At 38.8% G+C, this 25388-nt stretch overlaps 2 protein-coding genes across 2 annotated transcripts in view; one reads left to right on the top strand and one right to left on the bottom strand.

Moving 5' to 3' along the window:
- LOC119523310 (60S ribosome subunit biogenesis protein NIP7 homolog) overlaps nt 1-18086 on the bottom strand; it is a 167834-nt gene extending 149748 nt beyond the window's left edge. The window contains exons 1-3 of the mRNA XM_037822076.1: nt 17780-18086; nt 15147-15281; nt 2032-2107 (exon numbers count right to left, since the gene is read on the bottom strand). The gene's annotated coding sequence lies outside the window, so the exon portion shown is untranslated. The remainder of the gene's footprint in view (nt 1-2031; nt 2108-15146; nt 15282-17779) is intronic.
- Nucleotides 18087-21784: 3698 nt separating this feature from the next.
- On the top strand, nt 21785-23188 carry LOC119523615 (riboflavin kinase-like). Its single transcript, XM_037822424.1, has one exon. It carries the CDS (start codon nt 22217-22219, stop codon nt 22733-22735), a length of 519 nt encoding a protein of 172 aa, XP_037678352.1. The 5' UTR covers nt 21785-22216; the 3' UTR covers nt 22736-23188.
- Nucleotides 23189-25388: the final 2200 nt, after the last annotated feature.

Genomic DNA, 25388 nt, shown 5'->3' with positions numbered 1-25388 from the left:
TGGGGGACATAAATATACAAACCAGGACAATATATATCACTTGCTTCCCAGATTTCTTAACACACTTGAACATTTTTCCAGCTAACTCAGCGTAATCAGAATCGATGTCCTTTGTTATGCTGTGCTTTTTTTGTTTTTCTGTCTCTTCCCGGATATCAGGCCTTCAGCTGGCACTTCCTCTGTCAGTTTGTCTGAGCCCTGCCCCCCAACCCCACTCTTCCTGTTGCTTCTAAACTGTTAAGGCTAGGAAACCAGATTACAAAAGTCTATAGAGCTATGTTATAAACAAGGCATTAGAAAGGCCTGCGGAATAATGTTCCCAGCTTTAGTGCTGTCAGTGTGTATTTGAGAGAATTTGAGGCTATTTCTTCTTTCCAGGTTTGGGCCAAGCTTTCAGAGAGCACAGGGTGCCAAAAGCCTGGCCTGGGGACAAGTGCTGTGTTACTGAATATCTGCCTGGGATCAGGCCATGACTCAAGACCCCTTGTCCCCACACCAACTCAAACAATCTTAGTGACAGAAAATTGGGAAGAGTAACTAAGAATAAACATGACGTCACGCCAGATTCTTCCTTCAGAAAATTAATTAAGTGCTGACAAAGCAGGAGCAACCTTGGCTTTGGGAATTGCTCTAACCCATGACAGAGAAGCATCTCTGCATCATTCCCAGAGGAAATGTGAAGCACTGAGGAAATTAAAAGGTGATTTCTAGTGCTGAGTCAGATCCTGAGAGTAATGCAATGACATAATGCAGTAATGAGAAGTAAGCCAAGATTTTTGAAGTCTTCCTTAAAAATCTTGGGGGAAAAGCAACACATACAATTTACAATATAATCACAATAACTATCATGTATTCCATATTTTTATAATTTAGAAACTACTTTCAGAGTCATTACCTCATTTGATAAGCTGAAGATAAGGCCATTCTCCCTCCCATCCTCAGCCATCACTTGTCACTTTAAGAAACAACACTTGAAAACAATTTCCATTGTCTATAATATTCTTGGCAGTTAAACTCCACTGTGTCCACATCCTCTGTAGACAAGGATTACCACGGGGTTCTGCATGGAGAGCTGGGTCAGTCCCAAAAGACCCACCTATGCACATGACATAAAAGGGCGACTGCCTCAATGTTGGGGTCCCTGCCTTCTGTGGACCTTCAATTGAAAAGTTCTGTTCTACCAGGTCTGGCAGACCATTAACACACACACACACAAGGCAGAGCAGTCTGCCCCAGCCTGTCCCAGTGTCATTTTTAGCCTAGAAAGGAGGTAATAATGCAGCATTCACAGGCCTATCACTTTATTATTTTGGTCTGGACATCAAACAACCAGCAGGGTGATAATGATGATGGAGAGTTCTTTATCATCTCTGAATTTCTATTTGTCCATTCTTAAAATAAGAGGGACAAAACTTGCCTCCCCCATCTAGTTTCTACATATTTTGGGATGATAAACTAAGCACTACACATGGAATACTTTCATTTTTCAAGGTGAATTACTTTGAACTCCTTGGAAAGATCACATAAGCCTCAGAGATTATAACTGGCTCAAAGTTGGATATCTCTAGTCAGTTAAAAGTTTTCCTAGAAATCAGACACAATTCAAGTCAAAGATGTGGAAAGGAAGAAAAAGCTTAGGATTTGATGTTTGGTACAGGATGGAAAATTAGTGAGTAAAGTGGCAATCAACATCAGGGATATGAAATAGGAAGAGGAAGACATGAAAATGCCAAATGGAAGAATCAAAATTTTGTTATTTGGGAAGAAAGGGTAAATGTAAACAGCAACTCTCAAACAATGTTTTCCCAGCTAGAATTAAAAGATTACATAAGGAAATTGATTGTTTCTCAACCAAGGGGAAAATAGAAGCAGCAGCAGCAGCAAGTTGTTGCAAGGGGTTTTACAAAAGCAAAACTGGCAACCAAAGTCACCAAGTACCACAGAGTTATACATATAGTATAATGTATATAGAGTGGTTATGGTTCAGTTAAACATTATAAGTCAGGTCAGGAGCAGTCAGCTACTTCTTACCTCTCAGGTGCCTTCGTGGAACTCGGTCTTCACTTCTAGTGTGAAACCTGGAAACGTCTCCACTGCTGATCCTCTTCTTGAAAGAAAGACCCCATTAACTATTGAGACTAGACTTTGGTAGGGAAGTGTGAAGGGTCCCTCTCTCAGTGACACTCAAGGATACTAGGGCACCCCATTCTCACCAATTCTGCTCACTCAGCCTTGTCAGAAAGTTTACCATTAATTTATCATGAATCAACCCTGAGCCATTAAGGGCATTGCAGACATAGGCAAGTCTGCCCCGGCCTTGTTTAAGATCAACCTCATAAAGAATAACTACCACACTTTATTATCAAACACCCCTAGGGCTTCAGTCAGACCTATTACTTGGGATTAGAGTTAGAAAGGTGTTTTGACTTGGGGGCAATTCTTATAAGTGTTATTCTTGAGACAGAAGCAGATAAGAGAATGTGTGTTTGAGGGTAGAAAAGAGAAAAGGACTATAACTGACAAACAGGTGAGTATTGTCTGTCCTGCCTCCTCTCCTCAGATAAAACAAGGACTCTTTTAGACTGAAGAGGTAGTTTGATAGTCACGGTCCAGTCTCTTACAGAATTAGAAAATCATCATCAGCCATATATTTCTTGAGAATGGAATGGGAAGTTAAGGGTCAGTCTGTACTCAAGAACGTAGCAGAGAATTTTTGTAGCCACCAAATATACCAAGTATGTCTCTACATATCCCAGTCTCCCTTAAAGTTAGACTGGGGTTAGGTGACCAGTTCCTGCCAATGAAACGTGCAGAAATGATATATGTCACCTCTGGGATGAGGCAGTTAAGAGCAGGAGGGCTTCCACTGTCTGTTTGCCTGCCATGGTCTCCTGGGAGGTCATGTGTTTCAGATGGTATTGCTATAATATAGAAGAGGGCCAACCAGCCTGCATCAGACTTTATGTGAGCACCAGAGTCTAGCATATCCTGACCAATTTAGGAGCTAAGGCAGTGATCCATCTAGGATGCCAGAGGCTTTACTGCAAGAAATTAAGCTAGTCACTCCCAGAATGTATAGTTCCTTCTAGAGAAGTAAAACTGCCAGTGTGGTTGGAGTTTACATGCTTCCCAAGACTCTCCAACAAAACATTGTCTCAGAGGCATGATGTTAGACCTGAAATAGTAACTTCAAGTGTAACCCCAAGGACATACATCTTCAAAATATCATAAGGCATCTAAAAGTCATTTAATATCTCATAAAATCTCTTCCTAGGCATCTATCACCTCCTTCTGCTACTTTCCATTTTATTAACACCACTGGACACAAATGCTGGCATATAGCCTCTATAAATAGAACTTCCTCATAAATTTAGGCTCCCATAAAAACCAAACAAAAGAAAAACAAAACAGGAGACACAACTAAATTTCTCTCTATCAAGACCATCTCAATTTCTTCTGGGCCCTGGCTCAACCTCCTTTAAAGGTTTGGAATAGGAGAATTTCCCTCATTTACTCTCTCTAAAATGTCTAAAAATAGCCTCTGGATCTCTCTCAGTGAGCTAGCAAAAATCCAGAGTATGCTAGAAGGCACAAGGCTTTATAGTTAAAACCAAAAGGGTTGGGGACAACTTCAGTGTGGCATTCTTCATGAAGGAGGGGATACTTCTTGACTATTTTGCACTCTAACCAGCTGAAGAACCAACCTTTCAGAGTATCTACTTTCTAAGATGATTAGGGACTCCATATAAGACTACTTATTGCAAAGGACCAAAACATGTCTTTCAAAACATTTCTTTCAAAGGAAGGCGACATTACCAGCGAAAGATTGAGAAATGACACACACACGTATACTCATATACACACTGTTCTTGGGATAGGGACTTGATGGGAATTTTTTATGTATTTGAACCCTAAAGAAACCAGTGAGAAGGACTGATTAAGGGCTAAACAAAAGCCATGTCCTGTGCCCTGTTTAGAAGCTTGCCCCTTATTCCACAGCTGGAATCCCTTTCTGGTGGTAGTAAACAGTCAAAGAAGTCCTTACATCTCTGGCCCAGAAGGCCTCTTCTGAGCATTGCCCAACGCTCCTGTTATACAACATGCAAAATAAATAATCAATCTTAAAAGTCAGGCATCCAAAGCTCTTCTCAAATAATAAACCCTTTTACAAACTGCTTATCACCTGCCAAAATCAGCTTCAGAGGAACACCAGGAACTCTAAATTCTATTGAGTGCATTAACCACTTGGAGGAAATAGACAAGCCTCAATGGCTTTATTGGTTTTCTGAGAGACAGAAGACATAAAGGTTTTCATCTATCTGTACCCTGTCCGTGATCTCAATAATTTAAATACTGCTCCAGTGTCACCCGTTCTGAGTGGCCTCAATTAAAGGTATGAGGGACCCTGGCCTTTTCTTATAAAACATTCCACTTTCTACTATCCCTTCTACTTGATTGTTAGAGAAGGAAGGGGAGACCAATCTTTTCAGAAAATTCATTGGGAAGGAGGGAGAAGGCAGGACAGAGGCATCTGAAAATGCAATCTTCTGCCTGCGAACACCCTCTGGCTTAATTACAAAGGAATGAGGAGATTTGCTAAAGGAAAAGTATTCAAAACCATGTTTGGTTCCTTGGGTAGGCCTCACAGTGTGTTATTGTTGGGCCAGAATGGCTTCTCTGGGTTTCAAAACACAGGAAGGGGCCTCTTAGTGGTCTTGTTAGAGGGTCTTGTTAAGAAAATCTGATGGGAAAAATCTGTTTATAAAACTTATGTCTGAAGAATCACAAAAGGGATTCTGACACCTATTTGATATTAATATCCAAGGACTGTCAACCCACAGATAAAAAGCTCAGGACTTACCTCCTCTATAAAACTTTACTACCCTGCCTTACTACCCCTCACTGCTCCTTCCTATAAAACTGGTCCCTTGCTCCGATAGGCTCTATACATACTTTGCATTCACACTTATTTTTTCTACTAGCTTATGGGTTTTCTGAACGCAGGAACAAAATGTCATTCATCTCTGCACTCCTATTGTCTAGCACAATCCCTGGAACATTGGAGATTTCAATAAATCATTTAATTAATGAGATTAATAATAATTGTAGCTAACATTTGGGTGCTCGGTGACTGTGCGTTTAACTTCCTGTTTTCTCGTTTTACAGATGAGGAACTGAGGCACTAAGAGGTTAAATATGTCACCCAGCTAATAGATGGCAAAGCAGTGATACAACTAGGCAATCAGGCTCTAGAACCTGTACTCAATCACTATATGGTGTGGTACACAGGAATGAATGAGTGGGCCCAAAAAGGAGCTACACACATATGTAAACCTTTAGCATGAACTAAATTTGTTTTTTATTTAGAAACCTAGTTTATTTACACAAAAATTTATTAAGTAAATTCCAGGAAATTGGTGGAATAGGGAGTACTGCACAGCACCCAGAGAAGAGCAGGACTAAGAAATTGAGAAACTGCAGTGAAAAATTGTAAATAACCATGTGTTTGAGACTCCTGGTGCCTATCCCCCACCCTCCAGGCAAGCAGCTACAGGTTGGCCCGGTCCCTACCTGGCTGGCTGCTGCAGACTGGGAGGGTCATGGAAGCCCTCCTCACCCCCCAAGAACAGAGGGGAGTAAAGTCTAACACTGATTCAGCTATTAGCTGACAAATTTAGACCGCTAGGTCTCACTGCTTTAGCCTGTCCTGGACAGGTGCCACCTATGCCATTGTTTCTACCTGCACAGAGAAGCAATGCGCAGAGGGATAAACATACCCTGCCTTCTTAGGGCTGAGGAGAATAGGTTGCCAAAGATCGCTATCTGCTGGGCAAGCCAGAAAGCATACCTTCAGGAATCCATAAAAAGGATTCTTGGTGAAGAGCACCATCTGCTGAGTAAGCCAGGAAAATGCACCCTTGGCAAGCTGAAATAAAGGCTTTTTAGCATCTTTCCTGACCCTCTCGCCAGGGCCCTTTAGAACTGGCCTGTGCCCCCAGAGTGGCTCCCTGGCCCTGTTTTGGCTGGGAAATACTAACGAACCAACTATCAAAGAAGACTCTTAACACAAATTCAATCAACAACAAAATCCAAGACAAGAGAGAGAAACCAACATTCAGAATAAACCAACAAGATAATCTGATACCCAGATATCAGCGAAAAATCACAAGGCATACTAAGAAATAGGAAGCTATGGTCCAGTCAAAGGAACAAATTAAAGAGTCAGAGGAGATACAGGATTTGGAACAATTAATCAAAGATGTTCTAACAAATTTCCTAAACCAACTCAAGGAGAGGAAGGGAAATATGGCTAAAGAGATAAAGTATATTAAGATGACACTGGGTGAGCATAAAGAAGAATTTGAAAGCATGCAAAGAAAAATAACATCTTATGGTAATGAAACGCATAAGAGATGCTATTAAAAATATGCTACAGGAATACAACAGCATATATGAACAGGCAGAAGAAAGCATCAGTGACCTAGAAGATAGGATATCCAAAACTGAACAGACAAAAGAACAGATAGAGAAAAGATGGGAAAAATTTGAGCAGGGTCTCAGGGAATTGAATGACAGCATGAAGCGCATAAACACATGCATCACAGGTGTCCTAGAAGGAGAAGAGAAGGGAAAAGGGGCAGAAAGAATATTTGAGGAAATAATGGTAGAAAACTTCCCAACTCTTATGAAAGCCATAAATATAAATATCCAAAAAGTGCAGCATACTTCAAACAGAATAAATCCAAATAGACCTACTCCCAGACACATACTAATCAGATTGACAAAGATAAAGAAAGAATTCTGAAAGCAGCAAGAGAAAAGCAACTCATCACATACAAGAGAGGATCAATAAGACCAAGTGCTGATTTCTCATCAGAAGCCACAGAGGTGAGAAGGCAGGGGTATGATATTTTAAAATACTGAAAGAGAAAAACTGCCAACCAAGAATTCTTTATCTGGAAAAACTGTCCTACAAAAATGAGAGAGAGTTTAAAATATTCACAGATAAACAGGGGCTGAGAAAGTTGGTTAACAAGAGACCTGCCCTACAACAAAGTAAAGGGAGTTCTGCAAGCTGAAAATAAAAGAGGAAAAAGGCTTGGAGGAAAGTGTAGAAATGAAGATTATCAGTAAGGGTAAATAAAAGGGTAAAAGGAGATACAAAAACAAGATATGGCATATGAAGCAAAAGGATAAAAATGACTGAAGTAAGTACTGCCTTAACAGTAACAGTTAATGCATTAAACTACCTAGAAAAACACACAGATAGGCAGAATGGATAAAAAAGATGATCCATCTATATGCTGTCTACAAATGACTCACCTTAGACCCAAAGAAACCAATAGGTTGAAAGTGAAAGGCTGAAAAAAGATATTCCATGCAAACTGTACCCAAAAAAGAACTGGGGTAGCTATACGAATATCAGACAAAATAGACTTTAAATTCAAAAGTGTTATAAAAGAAGGACATTATATATTAATAACAGGGGCAATCCACCAAGAAGAAATAACAATTACAAATATTTATGCACCTACCAAGGTGCCCCAAAATACATGAGACAAACACTAGCAAAACTGAAAAGAGTAATAGACAGCTCTACAATAATAGCTGGAAACTTCAATATACCACTCTCATCAACAGATAGAATACCTAGACAGAGGATCAATAAGGACACAGATCTTGGATAATATGATAAATGAACTAGAACCTATAGACATATACAGAACACTGCACCCCCAAACGGCATGATATACATTCTTCTCAAGTGCTCATGGATCATTCTCAAGGATAGACCACATGTTGGGTCACAAAACAGGTCTTAATAAATTTAAAAACACTGAAATTATACAAAGCACTTTCTCTGATCATAATGGAATGAAACCAGAAATCAATAACAGACAGAGAACTGGAAAATTCACAAATATATGGAGGTTAAACAACATACTCTTAAACAACCAGAGGGTCAAAGAAGAAATGACAAGAGAAATCAGTAAATATCTCCAGACAAATGGAAATGATAACACAACATATCAAAACTTATGGGATGCTCAGAGGGAAATTTATAGCCTAAACTCATACATTAAGAAGGAAGAAAGAGCTATAATCAAAGACCTAACTGCACACCTGGAAGAACTAGAAAAAGAACAGCAAACTAATCCCAAAGCAAGCAGAAGGAAAGAAATAAGAAAGACTAGAGCAGAAATAAATGAAATTGAGAATAAAAAAAACAATAGAGAGAATCAATAAAACCAAAAGTTGGTTCTTTGAGAAAATCAATAAAATTTACACACACTTAGCTATACTGACAAAGAAAAAAAGAAGATGCAAATAAATAAAATCAGAAATGAGAGTGGAGACATTACTACTGACCCCATAGAAATGAAAAAGATCATAAAAGGATACTATAAACAACTGTATGCCAAAAAATATGCAAACAACCTACACTGACTAGAGAAAAAATAGAAGACCTCAACAAACCAATCACAAGTAAAGAGATGGAGAACTCACACTTCCTGACTTTAAAGCATATTACAAAGCCACGGTGGTCAAAACAGCATGGTACTGGCATAAAGACATTTTGACCAATGGAACCAAATTGAGAGTTCAAAAATAGACCCTCATATATATGATCAATTGATCTTTGACAAGTCCATTCAACTGGGACAAAACAGTCTCTTCAACAAATGGTGCTGGGACAACTGGATATCCATATCCAAAAGAATGAAAGAGAACCCTTATCTCACACCTTATACAAAAATTAACCCAAAATAGATCAGAAACCTAAATATAAGAGTCAGGACCACAAAACTTCCAGAAGAAATTGTAAGGAAACATCTCCAAGATCTAGTGGTAGGCACAAACAATAAAAGAAAAAATAGATCAATGGGACCTTCTCAAAATTAAAAACTTTTGTGCTTTGAAGGACTTAGTCAAGAAAGTAAAAAGGCAGCCTATTCAATGGGAGAAAATATTTAGAAACCACATAACTGATAAGAGTTTAATATACAGAATATGTAAAGAAATCCCACAACTCAACAATAAAAAGACAAACAACCCAATTAAAAATGGGCAAAAGACTTGAATAGACATTTTTCCAAAGAAGAAATACAAATGGACAAAAAGCACGTGAAAAGATGCTCAACATCACTAGCTACTAAGCAATTGCAAATCAAAACCACAGTGCAATATCATTTCACACCTACTAGAATGGACACTACTGAAAAAAAAAAAAACAGAAAACTGCAAGTGTTGGTGAGGATGTGGAGAAATAGGAACCCTTATTCACTATTGGTGGGAATGGAAAATGGTGCAGGCTCTGTGGAAGCTAAGTATAGAATCGCCATATAATCTGGCAATCCTCCTATTACATATATACCCAGAAGAACTGAAAGCAGGAACTCGAACAGACATCTGTACACCGATGTTCATAGCAGCATTATTCACAGCTGCCAAAAGATGGAAGCAACCCAACTGGCCATCAGCTGATGAATGGATAAAACAAAATGTGGTCTATACAGACAATGTAATATTATTCAGTAGAAGAAATGAAGTCCTGATGCATGTGACAACATGGATGAACCTTGAGGACATTATGTCCAGTGAAATAAGCCAGACACAAAAGGACAAATATTGTATGATCTCACTAAAATGAACTAATTATAATAAGCAAACTCATGGAGTTAGAATCTAGAATATAGGTTACCAGGAGATAGAATGGGGGTAGAGAATGGGGAGCTGATTTGTACAGAATTCCTAATTAGCTTGATTGTAAATGTTTAGAAATGAATAGTGGTGACGGTAGCACATTATTGTGAGTGTAATTAACAGCACTCAATTATGTGTGTGAATGTGGTTGAAAGAGGAAGTTTTGGGTCATGTATGTTACTAGAAGGAATGTTAGAGGATGAAATATGGGACTGTATAACACAGTGAACCTTGTTGTGGACACTGACTGTGGTTAATAGTACAAATTTAAGAATGGTTTTTCATTAATTATGCCAAATGTATGTCACTATTACAAAGTATTAATAATATAGTGGAAATGGGAAAAAATACACCTAATGCAAACAATGGACTATAGTTAAGAGTAATATTTTAATATTACTCACCAATTGTAGCAAAGGTACCACACCAATGCAAAGTGTCAACAGTAGGGGGGTATATGGGAACGTTGTATTTTTTATATGACTTTTAAGTAAACCTACAACTTCTCTAAAAAATAATCATAACAATAATTTTTAAAAATATTATGCTAAGTGAAAGAACCCAAATACAAAGTACTACATATGGTATGATTCCATTTGTATAAAATGTAAATATAAATAAATCTAAAGAGACAATTAGATTAGTGGTTATGTAAGGCTTGAGAAGCATAGAGGGATTGAGAGGTGACAGCTAAGGGGTATGGGGTTTTTCTTTTTGGCATAATATATATGTTCTAAAATTGATTGTGGTGATGAATGCACAACTCTGTGATTCTACTAAAAGCCATTGCTTGTACACTTTGGATGGATTCTATGGTTTGTGAATATATCTAAATAAAAATGCTTTTAAAAAAATTTTATTCCCAGCCCACATCACTCCTCTGAACTCCAGGCTTATAAATCCCATAGTTTACTCAACATCTCCACTTAGATATCTAATTGGCATCTCAAATTCATCGTATCCAAAACTGAACTTATGATATCACCTCCCAAACCCATTCCTATCACAATCTTCTCCTTTGCAGTTAGTGGCAACTCCATCCTTCATTAGGCTTGGCATCATCTTGGACACAGATGTTGTGCTGCACAATGCCAGGGAGCACCAGTCTTATTTTATTCAATTCTATTGGTGCTATGCAACACAGTGGCCCTGATTTCCTTGATTCCTGTTTCTCTCCCATCCCACATCTGATGTGTCAGCAAATCCAGTTGACTCTACCTTCAAAATATACCCAAATCTGACAACTTCTCCCCAATACCAATGTTCCTATCCTGTACCAAGCTTGCCCCCTTATAGTTTATTCTCCATAAAACAACCAGAGTGATCCTTCTAAAATGTGTCAGATCATATCACTCCTCTGCTAAGAATTCTTGAAGTGCTTCCCATCTTACTCAGAATAAAAGACAAAGTCCTTATAATGGCCTCAAGGCTCTGCATTTTTTCTTCTCTTTGGCACTTATCCCTATCTAATATACTATATATATCATTTACGTATCTCACTTATTGCCAGCTGCCTAGATGAGCTCCATGTGTTCAGGAGCTTTGTATATTTGGTTATCTGATGAATCCTCAGCACCCACAACAGTACCTGACAAAAAGTACATGCTCAATATATACCTGTAGATTGAACAAATAAAGTACAGTGGGAAGGAGGGAAATCCTCTTCCCAATGGGCTAGAATCATACGAAAACACAATATAACAAGTGAAATGGCATTTGAGTAGCAGGCTAGTGCTGGTTAAAATGCACTGACCTTTTATCTGAAGTCTCCTTTCTTTTGCCTATTAAAGAAAAGGAAATTGACCTACATATAGTAAAGAACGCCCCCTGGTGGGAGCAACTCCATCCGTGCAAAGGAAAAGAAAGTCTTAGGAACAGGCCCAAGGTTTAAATTACAAAGGAGATCATTTGGGACAAAAGAAGTGACTCTATTCCACAGGAAAAGTCCAGAATAGAACGAAAGGAAACTAAAGATAAGGCCTGAAGTACATGGGGAAGCTTATCAACTTATTTTACTGTTGAGTATCTTTGGAATTTGATGGAGAGGAAAAATATATAACTCATTTGAAGTTGAACAACATATGTATCTGCCCTTAAGAAATTGAAAATTGGGTAGAGGATGTAAGTCATGATTACAAAAAAAGCAAAAATCAATTAGTATGACTGAATGAGAGAATGTGGGCCAAATAAGAGGAATAAACTAAGAGCTATGACTTACTCAGGAAAGAGAGATTGCTTTAGACTGAATAAATTCAGAAAGACATCTCTGAGGGAATGGTTCTTAAGCTGAGCCTTGAAAGATAGACGGGATTGTAATAAGAGAGAGAGCATTCCAGGTAAAGACCGAATTGTTGGGAAGGGCCCATCATGTGGGAAACCAAGCAGACCAGTGGGGCTCTATAAAGGTGACAATTTGGGTGACTCAATGCAGAACCCAAACTCCTCCTTGAGAAGAGCAAAAAAGGATTCTCAAGAGAAAAGTCCTTGGCAGAGACAAACACAGGAGGGAACCAAAGGAAGCCCATTTCCTTGTTTTCCCTTAGATAAGAGGAACATCACTAAAAAACATTGGCAACAAAAAAGAAAACACAAATTTCATAATAAATAGTCCAGCTTACATGATAGAGGATTTTGAGCCCATAACAGCTAATGAAGTAATTTATCAGACATGCACGGCCTATTCTGGTCTACATTTTACCTGAGGGTAATGCCAGAGAACCCCCTTTTTAAATTAGATTGTTCCCCCTTCCATTCCCTCCTGTGCAATGTCCCTCCCATGGAGATGCCAAAATGCATCCTGAATATCCATCCACCCCTCTCCATCTCCACTGCCATCACCCTAGACCAAGCCACCATCATCTCTCCCCTGGGCTAGTGCAGCAGCCTCCTAAATGGTCCCTTTCTAAGCCACACTGCACCACCAGTCGATTCACATAGGGTTATTTTCGGGGGGGGTAAATAACTCATGTTTTATTTTTAACTTTTCATTTTGAAATCTTCTCAGACTTACAAAGAAAGTTGCAAAAATAGCACAGAGAATTCCCATATACCCTTCACCCTGATTCCCCAAATGTTAACATCTTACATAACCATAGTACAGTATTATATATCAAGAAATTGACATTCATGCAATACTATAATATAATCTATAGACCATATTCAATTTTTTCCAATTGCCCCAATAATGTCCTTTTTCTGGTCCTGGATCACATATGAATCCTAAGTCTCCTTGAATCTGGAACAGTTCCTCAGTATTGTTTTTTTTGTCTTTTGCAACCATGATATTTTTGAAAGATACTGACTGGTTATTCTGTAGAAAGTCTGTCTGTTTTGGGTTTGTCTGATGGTTCATCATGACCAAATTCAGGTTATGTGTTTTGGGCAAGACATGATGTTGTGTCTTCAGTGAATCATATCAAGAGGCACATGATGTCAGTTTGTTCCATTTACTAGTAATGTTAACTTTGATCATTAAGGTGGTGTTTGCCAGGTTTTCGCAGGGTAAAGTGACTATTATATCCTTTCTAATTAATAAATATTTTGTGGGAAGATACTTTGAGACAATATAAATATCCTGTTTCTCATCATACTTTTGCCTACTAATTTTAGCATCCTTTAATGATTCTTACTTGAAACAATTATTACTCTGGTGATTACCAAATGGCAGTTTTCTATTTCCATTATTCCTTCTGTCTTTATTAATTGGAATTCTACTGTAAGCAAATCCTTTTCCTTCTCCCTTATTTATTTACTATATTTATTCAATCATTTATTTATATTAGTATGGACTCATGGATTCTTATTTTATTCTACAGGTATTAATCCATTACTATCATTATTGAATTTTGCTTGGATTGTCCTAGATTTGACCATTGGGAGCCCTTTCATTAGGCTCCTATATCCTTCCAACAAGTCCCCATTATTTCATGAGCACTTTCTTATTTTCTGGCAGAAAACATTCCAGGCTCATCTTATATTTCCTGCCCCAGCCCTGGAATCAGCCATTTCTCCAAGGAGCCCCAGTAACTTTTACTTGGTGATTGGTATTTTAAAACCAAGATCTGAATACTAGATCACTGGTATTGGGCAATGTGTTAAGTGTTATAATAGAGGTTTACTAATGTGGAGACACGGAAGGTTCCCTGGCTTGACAGGTTATACAGGGGGGCCGCCTCCTAAGCATTGAGTGCCTGAAGGCAGGCACCAGGCTGGGAGAAGGCCAAAGCTTTGAGTGCCTGAAGGCAGGCACCAATTTAGATAAAGACATAGCCGGGCTCCTTCCGTGTTCCTGTCTCCTGCTCCTGCTGTCTCCCGACTAGCCCCTAAGAGATTGTCCCTTGAGATCAAAGACATGCAATCACACCTTATGGCTTTAGAAAAAATGCACCCTCCCTGAAATACATGAAAACAGTCACATAGGAGACTACCTTGTATGCTATAAAAACCTGTAGGAAAGAGTAGAATAAAGTTTTCTTTTGCATGAATACAGAGACGGAGTCGGCTCCCTTCTTTCACATACTAAGGGTGCTGTGGGAGCACTGAGGCAGGGCAGTGAAATCAGGATAAGCAGTCAGAGGAGGCTTCTGGGAGGAGGTGGCACTTAAACTGAATTTGAAGCCTAAGTAGCTCTTAGCTAGATTAATGTAACACCAACAAGCTAGCCGTTAATAAAGCTCACAAGGTATCATTTAACTTGATGAGTTTTCTGTTTTTCTGTGGTCTGGCCATCACCTCAGCTTTGCAAAATAAGAAATCCAATCTTGTAAGTGACCTAGAGACACCTGAAATTGGGACTCCTGATACATGCTAATACAGCTCAGGTGAGAATGACGTTTATAAATCAGAATATCAATTTGTTAATATAACTGTGAAGTGGGCATTCTCTCCCTGCAGGCATGCCTACAAAAACAATTTTCTGGTAAGCCTAGAACAGTGGTTGGCAAACCTTTTCTGTAAAGGGTCAGATGGTAAATATTTTAGGATTCTTGAGCCATATACAGTGTCTGTTGCAACTACTTAACTCTGCCGTTGTAAGGTGTAACATGAAACAAACATGTTTGTTAGACAACATGTAAACAAATAAATATGGCTATGTTCCAATAAAACTTAATTTACAAAAAGAGATGGTAGGCTAAATTTGGCCCACAGGACACAGTTTGCCAAACTGTGGATGAGAATAAGAATAAGAGGAGTTACATGATTCAAAATGCTTTAATCACATCAGGCTTTGGTAGCTTGATGTATTTATCAATGCAACAGAGATACACCTACCTCCAGTACCAGACTGGGCATGTTTTCAGGCAGGGTCCCTTCCCCCTGAACAGTGCTTAAATGGGCAATGCCCACATTTGCCTCTCTGATTCTTCTTTTTATCTGCTAAACACCCTACAAAATCCCACCCCATTCTAAAGCTCTGGGTATAAAAAAAAAGCCCTACTTACCAATAAAACTCCAAGGGAAATGGCAGCAGCATCAGTTTACATTCTGCAGCTATTTCAGACAGAGCATCTTAATCCTTTGTTACTTGAAAAAACAAAGAGATTGAGAGAGTACACTTGATTCCTTCATGTGTTCCCCTAGAAAAACAGACAGGTTTGGCAGTATTAAGACTTAGAAGAGGTACTGACATGTAAGCTCCATGAGGGCGGAGACTATTTTTTTAATTAGAAATAATATTTTATATTTACAAAAGCAGTGTAGGGTCATTGTAAAAAATTAGAAAACAAAAATAATAGCCCAAAATAATTGAAAACAAGAACTCAGATACCTGTACACCAATGTTCATAGCAACATTATTCACAATAGCCAAAAAGTGTAGGCAACACAAGTGTCCATCAACAGCTGATTGGACAAAATGTGGTATATACAAACAATGGACTATTATTCAGCCATAAAAAGGAATGAAGTTCTGATCTATGCTACAGCATAGAAGAACCCTGAAATCATTATGTTGAGTGAAATAAGTCAGACACAGACACAAAAGGACAAATATTGTATGATCCACCTACACGAAATATCTAGAATATGCAAATTCAAAGGGACAGAAAGTAGATTAGAGGTTACCAAGGGCTAGAGGACAAGGGTGAAATAGGGAGTTATTGTTTAATGGGTACAGAGTTTCTGTTTGGGGTGATGTAAAAGTTTTGGTAATGGATGGTGGTGAAGGTAGCATAACACTGCAAAAGTAATTAATATTACTGAATTGTACACTTAAAATGATTAAAATGGGAAATTATATGTTTTATATGTGTAATGTGTATATATTACCACAAAAATTTTTTTTAAGTTTTAAATAAAGAAAAAAATAAGTAATTTCCCCATCCCAAAACTACCACTGTTAACAGGTTAGTATCTCTTTCCAGATCTTTTCCTAAGTATATATAATACATATATGCATTTTCTAGCTAAAAGGATATCACACTGTGCTTTATAACTGCTTTTTCAGTTAATGATCTCCACTTTTCCATGTTTTCGTTTCATCTAATACCCATCCATATTCAAATTTCTGTAATTTTCCCCCAAATGTTCTATAAAGCTATTTTGTGCAACTCAGGATCCAATCCCAAACCACATATTGCATCTTAAGTCTTTTTTCATTTAGAATGGTATCCTTTTTCAGGACAGGAATTGTACCACCTTCTGTATCCCCAATGCCTGTTAACAGTTATTGGTACATAGCAGTAGCTCAATAAATATTTGTATAATTAAGTACTCAAAAATAGGGGATAGGAAGGATTCACTCTCGAGTTTATCTTATCTACCCATCACCCTTCATTTTATAGATGATGAAAATAAAAACCAGAGAAGTGAAGTGACTTGCCCAAGATCACAGCAAGAACATGGCAATTGCTTTTGATTCCTGTTTATTTGACTATACCAGGAGTTGGCAACCATTTCTGTGAAGGGTCAGATAGTAAATAATTTGGGCTTTATGGACCAAGAAGCAAAATTGTGAATATTGTGTCAATTACTTATATAACAAGAGTGAAAACAAATTTTCACAAGTTTTTATTGATGAAATTCAAAATTTAATAATAGTAATTGACTACAAGTTTTTGTAATACACGTTAACTAATGAAAAACATATCATAGAAGAGTAACATTTTGCTTACTTGGAGTTCAAACTTTGTGTTCCCTATCATCAAACTGACTGCAAATATTCACTTGAGAAAAGATTCTTAGCTCAGCATGCAGGTCATAGTTTGCAACCTCTGTTCCATACCATGCTGCATGACTGTGATTTGGCTTTTTGTTAAAAATTTGAATGAAAATAACATTCCTTTTAATTGACAGTTGCAATTGGGTTCTGGCTTATTGAAGTTATATGATATTATGCTACCAATGAGGAAAACAACTCCTCAGCCACTCCTTTAAAATGTATATATGTCTTACTGTTCCTAACTGTTGAGCAGATAAGTGTTTGCCTTGGGTCAAAGGCGGGAGGAGGGAAAAGACTGCAAACAGGCTTAAGGGAATTGGGGGAGTAATGGAAATGTTCTAAATATTCTAAAACTGGATTGTGGTGATGGTTGCACAACTCTATAAATTTACTAAAAATAATTGAACTGTATACTTTAAATGGGTGAATTTTATGGTATGTAAAGTACACTTCCATAAAGTATTTTTATCTCCCTGCCAGCTTAAGTCTGAGTGTGCCTAGGGCCCCAGCTCCCGCAATAAATTGCAGTCAGGCAACAAGTTCACTTCCGAACTCTCAAGGCTTTCTCACAACCAAGAGAACAGGTGTCACTGCGTATACATGGAAACATTGATTTTTTTTTTTTTTTTTTTTTTGACAACTTGGCCAATGCTTATTGGGAAAGGAATGCCCTGCCAAATCAGCCAAGAGACACAAACTCTACCCCCTAGGCCCACTCCCGTGGGGTGCTCCAGAGAAAAGCACATCAAACAGAGGTGGGGAGGTGCAACGGGATGTACACAGCACTTCTCCAAGACCGTGGAAAGGCTGGGACGAAGTCCCTCCTTTGTTTGCATTGCGAAAAGGGCAAAAAACTGCCACAATGTCAAGGCGAGGCGTCTCCTCCCGGGGCCTCCTGGTGCCCGGGAAACTCACGCGGCTGCCGTAAGGGTCGCCCCGGGAGATTTCAGAGAAGTGCGCCCAGACTTCAGTCGCTTTCGCCGCTACAGCCCCACCCTGTGGCCAATGCTAAATAAAAGGAGAAGGCGGAAGAGGAAGGAAGGCAGCCTGAGCTGGCTCGGCAGCACGTCACCTCTCCCTCCTTTTGGTCTCGTCCCGGGTTGCAGCTGGCGACCCTCACGTCCCTGCGCGCAGTGCCCCGGTCACATGGACGCCAACCGGGAAAGGCGATTGTTCCGCAATGCCCCCTAGTATCCGGAAACGGGTGAAGCGGGTGAAGCGGGTGAGGTGGGTATAGGCGGGGCCGGCCCTTGGGTAGGCGGGCAGGCAGCTTCCGGTCTGCAGGGCCCGCGGAGGCAGAGGTGGAGTCTCCTACAGCAGAAATGGCTGCGCCGTTGACGTCTGGGCAGGCGCGGCGAGGCAGAAGGGCACAGACCAAGGCCCGAACTGGAGTAAGTGGAGGCCTTGGGCTTCCACCCTCTCCCGCCTTCTTCCCAAAGGGCCCCAAAAAGGACGGAATGGCTAAATGATTATTTTGAACTTGGATCCCAGCTCCCTTCCCCACTAACTGGACATAAATTACCCCACTGTTGCCACTTCCGCTCAATGTGGCTTTGTTGATGTCCCTGAAAAAATGTGTTTGTCTTTGCAGTTGAGTGACTGTGAATAGTTCTGAGCCCCAATTTCCTCCTCTGTAAAATAGAGATAATGATTATGCCCACTTCACAAGGTGTTTGTGAGAAGTAAATAAAACAATCCACCTAAAGGATTTAGCCGGCTGATTAAAGCTAGCAATTTAATTTGTTTATCAAGGTTTAGAAAGCATCTAATATAGTAGGAACAAGTTCACAGAAATGTTGCTATATTAGGTAACAAAAAAAAAAAAAGAAAGCATCTAAGGGTAGGTGTCATCTTTCCTCGGGAATTCAGTGAAAGAAAGGGATTTTGACACCACAAAATAAACACACACCTAAGGTGAATTATTCATAAGAATGGGTACTAAAACCATCTATCCTCACACTCAGCCTGGACACTGAGCACCAAATCTGCACCTCAATCTACATAAACATGGATTTTCCACTGTCTTCATTAGCATTTTACATTTCCAGGACTTCCCGGTCTAAGCAAATGGTTTGATTTTCATTACAGGAACTTCCTCCCTCAAAGACCCATTGACTCTAATAATGGAAAGCATTAATACTTTGAGTCCTAAGATTCTTTGAATCCCTCAAAATCCTCCCCTTGCTGCTTCCATCAATACTGAACTGTTGTGTCATGATTCTCACTCAGTCCTAATCAAGTCCCCACATTGAAAGATCCCCCCTAAACTAAAATTTCATTTCTGACCTTCCCTCCACCACCAGCGGTTCAAAACTTTGTCAGGCGGTGTCCTCCCTTACTAAGGTAAGCAATAAACTCAGCTTTGTCATATCAACAGGTTAGGTCAGTGATACTGGGGAGGTTGACAGTTTTGGGGGGGTGGTTCCTGAGATCCAGTTGAGGTGGAGACCTCTTCACATCTGCTCAAGTATCTGGACTTGAAAACATTGTGCTCCTCTGAGGCCTCTTTGTTTTTGTTTTTTGTTTTTTGCCTAGTTTTTTTTTTTTCTTGCTATTTTTTTGAGATATAGTCACATACCATAAAATCATCCAAAGTGTACAATTAGTTGTTCACAGTATCATCACATAGTTGTGCATTCATCACCACAGTCAATTTTTGAGTATTTTCTTTACTCCAAAAATAAATTTAAAAAAAGTAAAAAAGAACGCACAAAACAACCCATCCCCCCATTATTCATTTCCTTTTTTGTCCCCATTTTTCTACTCATCTTCCATACACTGGATAAAGGGAGTGTGAGCCACAAGGTTTTCTACAATCACACAGTCACACCATATAAGCTATATAGTTATACACCTGTCTTCAAGAAACAAGGCTACTGGGTTGCAGTTCAACAGTTTCAGGTATTTCCTTCTAGCTATTCTAATACACTAAAACTAAAAAGGGATATCTATATAATGAATAAGAATAACCTCTAGAATGACCTCTTGACTCCATTTGAAATCTCTTGGCCCCTGAAATTTTACTTTGTTTCATTTCTCTTCCCCCTTTTGGTCAAGAAGGCTTTCTCAATACCACAATCCAGGTTCAGATTCATCCCCCAGAGTCATGTCCCACATTGCCAGGGAGATTTGCATCCCTGGGAGTCATGTTCCACATAGGAGGGGAGGGCAGTGAGTCCACCCACTAAGTTGGCTTAGAGAGAGAGGCCACATCTGAGCAACAAAAGTGGTTCTCTGGGGGTGACTCTTAGGCACAATTATAAGGAGGCTTAGCCTCCACTTTGAAGTAACAGGCTTCAGAAGGGCAAGCTCCAAGATTGAGGGCTCAGCCTCCTAACTTGGTAGTCACCAATGTCTGTGAGAATACAAGGAATTCCCCAGATGGGTAAATTTAATATTTCCACATTTTTCCCAGTCCCTCAAGGGGGCTTTGCAAATACTTCTTTATCCTCTGCCCAAATTACTCTGGGATGTATCAGGGCTTCACACTAACCTGTACAAACAAACGAGATCTCACTCCCTATTCAAGGTTCCATGTAATTATGGCATTTGAATAAAGTTAAATTATATAGCATACTACAGAAAATAAAGATTTTCCCCAAATAAACACCTCTACCTTTGGTCTCACACAGAAGTTGAAGTTTTAAAATACAGTCAATATCATCCTCTACCCTTTAGTCTGACTTACCTTAGTTCTAACCAAAGCCATTTTATTCATATCTCTAATTGAAGTCTGATACCTTTTCAGCTTCTTTAATATTTGCTGTATGGGGTAATGCTGAGATTCAGCATTACTCTAGGTCTGAGTCTCAGGTGTCACACAGATACCTGAAGTTCAAGGGACTGACCAGGTTATACGCAAGAGCTCAGCATCTCAGAATCTAGAAATAACCATTACAACTCAGGAATAGAGGCAACTGCTATAAGAGCTTACAATCTAGGAACCATTAAAATAAGCCTTCCCCTGATAACCTATACTCTCAGATTCAATTCTCAGAGTTTGCCCATTATAGTTAGTCCATATTAGTAAGGCATTATAATGTCTGTCTTTTCATTTCTGGCTTATTTCACACAAAATATTGTCCTCAATGTCCATTTACCTAGTTGTGTACCTCACAACTTCATTTCTTCTTCCAGCCACTCAATATTCCTCTGAGCCCTCTTGAACCTTCCGCTCGGGGCTTTCTGACTGCAATGGTGAGGTAAGTAGGTTTCACATTGATTGGTACTCCTTTTCATGTAGTTCCCAGTTGCTGAGGATAAAAATAGCCCTACAACCCACACATCACCCCCTCTGAGAAACCATACCTGACCACCTAGATTATAGGGCTCTCCTCAGTGTTCCGACTGTCCCTTGGCTCACCCTGCTATAGCTTTCACCACACTTGTTTTATTCTCAATGAATTACTGTATATAATGGCATGCCCAGGGGCTCAAAGAGTCCCTGCATTGTAAACGTGAGGTAGATCTGTGATGAGGCTGGCTCTTGGGTGATTTTGTTGTCATGTCTTCCCATTCCAGCTGCCCTGCCCACCATCCTTTGCCTAAGTTTGAGTTCTCTCCATTCGTTCAAATCTTCTAATAGAGCACTCAAAGAGTTTTTTTTCATTTTCTTCTAAGTCTTCAGATTTTATATTAATGTTTCTTGTTATTTGAAAATCTCTTTCCACTAATTCTCTTGCTTTTTTCTAGGAAAACATTCTTACTACAATCAGTAACTGGCATTTGCCAGCCAATAACAGTATTTATTGCTTGTAGGATTTTTTTTATGTTTTTATATTGACTCAGGCCTTACCCCTTTATTCCTCTTTTCTGCCAAACAATATTTGATTTTTGCTCTTGAAATTATTATATTTATCATTAAAAAAGAATGAAACCCAATTTTATAACATATTATATGTAAAACTTTAGCTTCCAGAAAGTAAATTATATATATAACTACACTCACACCTAGAGTTAGAGAAAAAAGGTTTAAAAGAAATATGTCAAAGTGTTCAGTGTTTATATATGATTTATTTTTTCTCTTTCTGTATACTTTTATGACCATTTAAATATTAACCGTATAAAATATTTTACATAGTTTGTGATAGTCTAAATATTCTTTTATAACAACCCCAAAATTATTTAATAAATAAAATAGTTTTGCAAAACATTCTGGCAAACAGAAGAAAAAAGCTTTCACATCGGCTGAGAGGCAACCTCCCAGGCTGCCGGTAGCATCTGTTGGATCAAAGGTGAGAGGCACCCCGCTGCGCATCGTCGGAGCCAACCGGCCGGTTGTGCGCCGGGCGGACCGGCCGAACTCCCTACCATGCCCTCCGGTTGGTCCGGGAGGGTCCGGGCACCGCCTAGATGGCGACCCCGCCGGAAGCGCAGACTGGCCCGGACCCCGCGCCGCAAACGGGTGGTGTCATGAGACACCTGCCCTACTTCTGCCGCGGCCAAGTGGTGCGGGGCTTCGGTCGCAGCTCCAAGCAGCTGGGCATCCCCACTGCTAACTTTCCTGAGCAAGTAGTAGATAATCTTCCAGCTGATATATCCACCGGCATTTATTATGGTTGGGCCAGTGTTGGAAGTGGAGATGTCCATAAGATGGTGGTGAGCATAGGATGGAACCCATACTACAAGAATACGAAAACTCACATTATACATACCTTCAAAGAGGACGTCTATGGGGAAATGCTCAATGTGGCCATTGTTGGCTACATCAGACCAGAAAAGAACTTTGATTCTTTAGAGTCACTTATTTCAGCAATTCAAGATGATATTGAGGAAGCTAAGAAACAACTAGAATTACCGGAACATTTGAAACTTAAAGAAGACAATTTTTTCCAGGTTCCTAAAAGCAAAATAATGAATGGCCACTGCTGATAAATCATCTTATTTATTCATTCACTGTTTTCTAGTATTTGTATTTCACTGCTCATAACTACTCAGTCTCATGTTGGCTATATTTTAAAATTCAATAATTTTCCTATACCTGTGAATTAGTTTAAACAGTGCAATGTAATTACTATATTTATGCTTCAGCTGTTAAATCCATCATGCCACAGTACTAAAAAGATTTCATTTAAAAATCAAGATTCTTTTTTGTTATATGTTAAAAACTCTTTCAAAGCTTTCTAAAATGCACTACTTAGAGAGGTCTTAGGTTTCTTATGAAAATAAAGCATATGTAAGTGTGGGTGAAGGGCATATCACTAGTTTGAGATGAGATATATGATTTCTCGTGGTAAAATACCAGTATGTTTGTATGTACTTGTATATAGCATGTGCTGCTAAACAGAGCAGGCTTGTAGAAGTAAATGCATTAAACAGGTTTGGTAGTCTATTATAAACCTAAGAGGAAAAATCCAGACTCTGTATTTTTGATAATTGTGCATTGATTTTTTTTCACATTAATATATTTTATTATAGACATGAAGACTTGTGAAATTTCATTTCAGTTATTTCCTTCATGAGGTGGAATCATTGTACTCTGTTCCATTTTCACATAGACCTGCCTCAATTCTAAATTGTCTTGACTTCCTCTTTCCACTACTTTTTTTTGTTTGTATTTTAAGACAAAGACAAATGAATGTTTTTCAAATCTGTAATCCTCATTTTTGTGTTGGATAACACTTTTTTCTCCTTTTTAAGAGAAGATAGTCTTGTTCTTCAACATTTTTCTTGAGTGGTAGTTTTTTCCTTTAAACAATTGTCAGTGTCGAGTTTTTCATTTTGTTTTTTCCATTTAGATTAGCTTACAACTGTACATTTACAAGAGATTGACTCTATCTTTACCATTCCATCCTTTCACTATATGAACAGTGATGGCCGTGCGTATCTGCATTGCACTTTTAGGAGAAAAAAAACTTTAGGTTTCAAGATTTAATTGAGCATATAATGTATGCCAGTTTCTTAAAGAACACAAAAATCCTTGGGATTCCCCTCCCCTGAAAATATTTAAGAGCCAGTTCAACTAGGAAAGAGCTTGGAAGTTATTTATTTTTCATGTAATTACGTGCTTGAGAAAAATCTTAACTCTATAGTTGTGTATGTTCAATGCTAGTCTAAGGAATGCCTGTAGCTTGGGGGAAAAGCATAAATAATAAAATTCTACTTAAATAATCTTCATCTCATACATTTTCCTTCCTGCTAACTATGTGATTTCTGACTATTTGAGTTCTTTTTGTTTATGTAAGCAAAAATTTGAAATTGAAATTTGGGAAATTAAGGTTACAGATTGCTTTGGTCCCCTGAATGAAACAGTCATTGCATCATTGTTCTCTTTAGCACTGATTTGTTGGAAAGGAGGGGCAGTTTATAGAACATTTTAAAGATGAATAACAACTCATCATAAATCAGTTTTCCCTAATCTGTATAAATAAGTTAGAATAAAGTAAATAGAAAAACATCAAAAGTCACATTCAATTAGGGGGAAACATGGATAAGTTCAGTTGGTTGTATTTTACTTTATGGTGTATGACTTTGTGGCAAACCAGTTTGTGGCATTTTTCATTTCTTTATAAAAATATTTTAAAAATATATTTTAAAGTTAAAAATAAAATGCTTGAACATAAGATGCCTCAATTATTTGTGCTTTTATGAAGCAGAGTTAAACATGCACAGTGTTTATTTTGTTTGACTATTTTGCTGCTAATTATGTCTTAATAACTATATGAAAGTTCTTTGATATTTTATTGTTGCCTTATGTTTTTTAAATAGCCATTGCTTTTGAAAATCTGAGTATCAACATTTTCAAAAGTTTTATATGAAGTATTTATGTAATTTAAGAAATTACAGTAGTACCATTTTGATTAGTCTGAATGTTTTCAGGCATTGAAATAAATCTTGAGGCGGGGCAAGATGGCAGACTGGTGAGCTGTATGTTTTAGTTACTCCTCCAGGAAAGTAGGTAGAAAGCCAGGAACTGCGTGGACTGGACACCACAGAGCAATCTGTCTTTGGGCATACTTCATACAACACTCATGAAAATGTCGAACTGCTGAGATCAGCGAAATCTGTAAGTTTTTGCGGCCAGGGGACCCGCGCCCCTCCCTGCCAAGCTCAGTCCCATGGGAGGAGGGGCTGTCAGCTCCGGGAAGGAGAAGGGAGAACTGCAGTGGCAGCCGTTATCGGAAACTCATTCTACTGATCCAAACTCCAACCATAGATAGACTGAGACCAGACACCAGAGAATCTGAGAGCAGCCAGCCCAGCAGAGAGGAGACAGGCATAGAAAAAAAAACAACACGAAAAACTCCAAAATAAAAGCAGAGGATTTTTGGAGTTCTGGTGAACACAGAAAGGGGAAGGGCGGAGCTCAGGCCTTGAGGCGCATATGCAAATCCCGAAGAAAAGCTGATCTCTCTGCCCTGTGGACCTTTCCTTAATGGCCCTGGTTGCTTTGTCTATTAGCATTTCAATAACCCATTAGATCTCTGAGGAGGGCCCTTTTTTTTTTTTTTTAAATCCTTTTTTCTTTTTCTACAACAATTACTCTAAGAAGCCCAATACAGAAAGCTTCAAAGACTTTCAATTT

The sequence above is a fragment of the Choloepus didactylus genome, chromosome X (genome assembly GCF_015220235.1).
Source record: "Choloepus didactylus isolate mChoDid1 chromosome X, mChoDid1.pri, whole genome shotgun sequence".
NCBI lineage: Eukaryota > Metazoa > Chordata > Mammalia > Pilosa > Megalonychidae > Choloepus > Choloepus didactylus.
The sequence above is the reverse complement of the archived record's forward strand: the minus strand, read 5'-3'. Positions and strand labels throughout refer to the sequence as shown.

What these genes read in the sequence shown, in the direction of transcription:
- LOC119523615 (XM_037822424.1), top strand. Translation starts at nt 22,217, where the DNA reads ATGGCGACCCCGCCGGAAGCGCAGACTGGCCCGGACCCCGCGCCGCAA.